We start from the raw sequence: 3,458 nt of genomic DNA, 5'->3' as shown, positions 1-3,458 counted from the left end.
CAAGTTTAGTATTAAAGATTAATAAATATATTTTCATAAGGATTAACGAATTTGATTGGTTTACAAGTTTACTAAAAGTCTTAATTCGAACTTTCATGTTTGGTACTCTTCTTAGATTCAATTTTTTTTTTTTTTTAACTAATGAATATCAAATAATTTAGTCACATAACTAATTAGTTTCAGAATAGAAAATAACTCTTACATTTATTTTTGAAATTTTCACATAATTAATGAAGAATTCTGCATACAGTGCTTTACTTACGGAAAGCTTTAATTGTAAAAAACAATCATGTCTATACGCTCTAATTTGGATTCAATCTCCACAAAATCCCTCTCTCCTAACAACTAACTAGTACAAAAATAATTTTCGTTAATGAATGGTGGTGTTGTATGTGGGAATAATGGTCAATTAATCGAGTGATCTTAAAGGTGATTTAATTGGGATGAGGATCCTCTCCAATCTTCTTTGTGAGGATCCTAAGGATCAATTCATCTTAGCCGTTTGTCGTACTTTGTGCGGCCAACTTTCATTAAGTACTGTTTATATTAAATTTTAAATAAAAAATTCAAAATGATTTTTAACTACAAGATGACTAATGAATGGATGAAATAAACCAATTCCTAGTATCCTCACAACGAGGATCCGGATAGGATCCTGTTCCATTTATAATTGGGACCCCAATTCAATAGGTGACTATCTCTGTGAAAGCTTTTGTTCATGTTTTAAATTGATGATGCCATAAAACCATTAAATTGATGTATCTCCAAATGTGTCAAAAACTCAAGAGCCACAGACAGAAACCAATAAAACAGCAACCGTTAACGTTAACGGCGATACACGATTCCACAACAAACAGAACAAAAGGAAGGTCTATGATTGAGAGACTTGACAATAACACGTTCTTTCACAATTCTACTTATGCCGACGGCAAACCACCTAATACAGCTCACTCTCCTTGTGAGTGTGAATCACAAGGTCCGAAGTCGGGTACGATATACAAGTCAGCACATAACCCTCCTTCATTTGGTTGTCGTCGAGGAATGAACCATCGGACTGATCTACTGAACCCGATGCCAGCTTCCCTGCACAGGTAGAGCATGCCCCAGCCCTGCAGGAATATGGCAGCTCAACTCCAGCATTCTCAGCTGCATCTAAGATGTAGCAATCATCCGCCGCCTCAAACTCATTCTCCACACCATCTGGCCCAATCAGCTTCACCTTGTATACCTCCATTGATGCCCGGAAGTTTGAGGATGCTTTCAAGCCAAAGGACTTGGAGATATTCTTCACAGATCCAAGGGGAGAAGATAGCTTCACAATTGAACTGGTGAACTGCTTCTGGGGCGCATGTCTGAACATGCATTGGGAGGGAACTTGAACGGTTGCCATGGCTGACATGCTTAGCCCTGAATTCATACACCAACAGAGAAGAGGATTAGTAAAAGCTCAAGCACAGAAAAGAATCTAGTGAATCAACATAAACATCATCATTAACAATTATGACAAGTAAAATTGCGTTAACGACAATATCAAATGAGGGATACCGCATTTAAGCACCAAATTATAACATGAAGGAATTCACACAATATCGACTAACAACCAAGTAAATGCATATATACAAGATGAAACAAATTAAACCATTCAAACACCTAATCAGCCGCAGCCCTCAACACCTATACCACTACCCATAGCTTGGATGCGTTACAGATTAGCATTATACAGCACTATCTGCTCTTGAATTTCAGACCATCACTCCAACAACCCCGACTGAGCAAGATGGGTGATACTTGCAGTCAACAGAATTACTTGTTTGAACTGAAAAACCATAAAAGGATGACACCAAACCATCCCCGGTGAAAGACAGCAAGGCAATCAATGTCCGGGGCACTATGAGAAGGAGCAAGCTCATGGATCTATGCTCTTCACTCGAGCCTCCGTTTTGGTAAACTAGCATACAAAGGTTGTTGCTTTAAATCTCAAACAGCTATATTACTTCTAAAACTAGAAGTTGTACGAAAAGTATGCACCCACTATTCAAACCAAGCACTGAAAATTGGAACCCTTCTCACGAGAGCTCGTATGATATAAAGAAACCGTCAACTTCGTGATCATAACACATGCCTAATGCACTCATAGGAACTCATGAAACAAATTTTAATTCGCCAACTTTATGATTTGCTGCAAGTGATATTATTTCAACATCTAGTTAACAAAAGGAGCAAGGAGACGGACACAAAAGTGAAATTTACAATAAGGCCACCAAAAAATAAAGTTTATAAGCAACTACAAATAAAACTAAACGCAAATATACGGTTTTGCTTCTCAACCAGATGCCATCAGTGACCATTTTTTGTCAATGGATAGATAGATGTTATGCCGTGGTGCAACGGCAACATTTTCTCCACCATTATGGTAGGCGCCCACTTGCCATCATTAACCATTTTAAAATATCTATAACATAAAATTTCGAAACCGAAATTTTTTCACCAAATTCGACCCAGAACACAAATCAAATCATATCATTTCCAAACTGCAGCTCAGGCTGTTCTAGAATCTAATTCTCAGTTCAAAACATACACCTTGATGATTACAAATTATATTCTAAAAACCCAAAACAAATGATATTAAAAAGAAAAAGAAACGAACTTTGATCTAAGGAAAAAAAAAAAGGTGCTTGAACCCTTGCGGCTTTCAACTTTTCATTACCCTGTGTTTAGTTTTCAATCATTATTCATCTCAAAAGCAAAACCCCAAAATTTTTTAACCCCAAAAACAAAACCCAAATTGAAAAGAATTAACAAGCACCCATTAATAAGATCAAATCTCAAATACCAAAGATCCAATACGACATGCAAATACAAACACGTAGAGAGAGAGAGAGAGAGAGAGAGGGCTTACGGGTGAAGAGGGGGGGGGGGGGGGTTCGGTGAGGAGAGATGAGAGGGTCGACGAAAACACTCAGGTGGGTGGGGATGTTTTTGATTCGGCGGAGTCGTCATAGTTTATGAGGGTTATTTATACAGACAGAGTCTGAGAGGGTGTGAATTGTAAAACCCGGGACTCGAAAGGGATGGCCTTTGGCATATTCGGAAAGCCATTAAAGCCGCCAGCCAATAGGCCCAAACACACACACTCCTCTCTTTCTTTATTCATTTGCCCCCAAACAAAACTTGATTGTCACTTTGTCCCATATATAGTTTGTAAAATAGAGTATGGGTGTAATATGTAACAAATATGTATATGTTATAAAAGCGGAGTAAATATCCACTAAAACTCCAGTGTGAATGCTTATTGAAAATGACCTCGAGGGATGATTAAAGTTTACTTGATGACTTTGATTCTCATAATGTAGTAAAATAATCCATATGATGGGTTTGATAGGTCTTGATTTTTGTCTATAAAATATTGAGGAATAAAAGAAAGAAGTGAGGTGAGAAAAATACGGAAGAAAGGAAGG

At 37.5% G+C, this 3,458-nt stretch overlaps 1 protein-coding gene across 1 annotated transcript; it reads right to left on the bottom strand.

Moving 5' to 3' along the window:
• Positions 1-699: 699 nt before the first annotated feature.
• Positions 700-3,001, bottom strand: FD3 (ferredoxin 3). The gene is made up of 2 exons (XM_068481750.2): positions 2,900-3,001; positions 700-1,407 (listed from the first exon to the last, which is right to left on the bottom strand). Exon 2 carries the CDS (start codon positions 1,397-1,399, stop codon positions 938-940), a length of 462 nt encoding a protein of 153 aa, XP_068337851.1. The 5' UTR covers positions 1,400-1,407; positions 2,900-3,001; the 3' UTR covers positions 700-937.
• Positions 3,002-3,458: the final 457 nt, after the last annotated feature.

The sequence above is a fragment of the Pyrus communis genome, chromosome 11, assembly GCF_041283825.1.
Source record: "Pyrus communis isolate YQ-2024b chromosome 11, ASM4128382v1, whole genome shotgun sequence".
Lineage (NCBI taxonomy): Eukaryota > Viridiplantae > Streptophyta > Magnoliopsida > Rosales > Rosaceae > Pyrus > Pyrus communis.
This window is presented reverse-complemented; position numbering and strand designations above follow the sequence as displayed.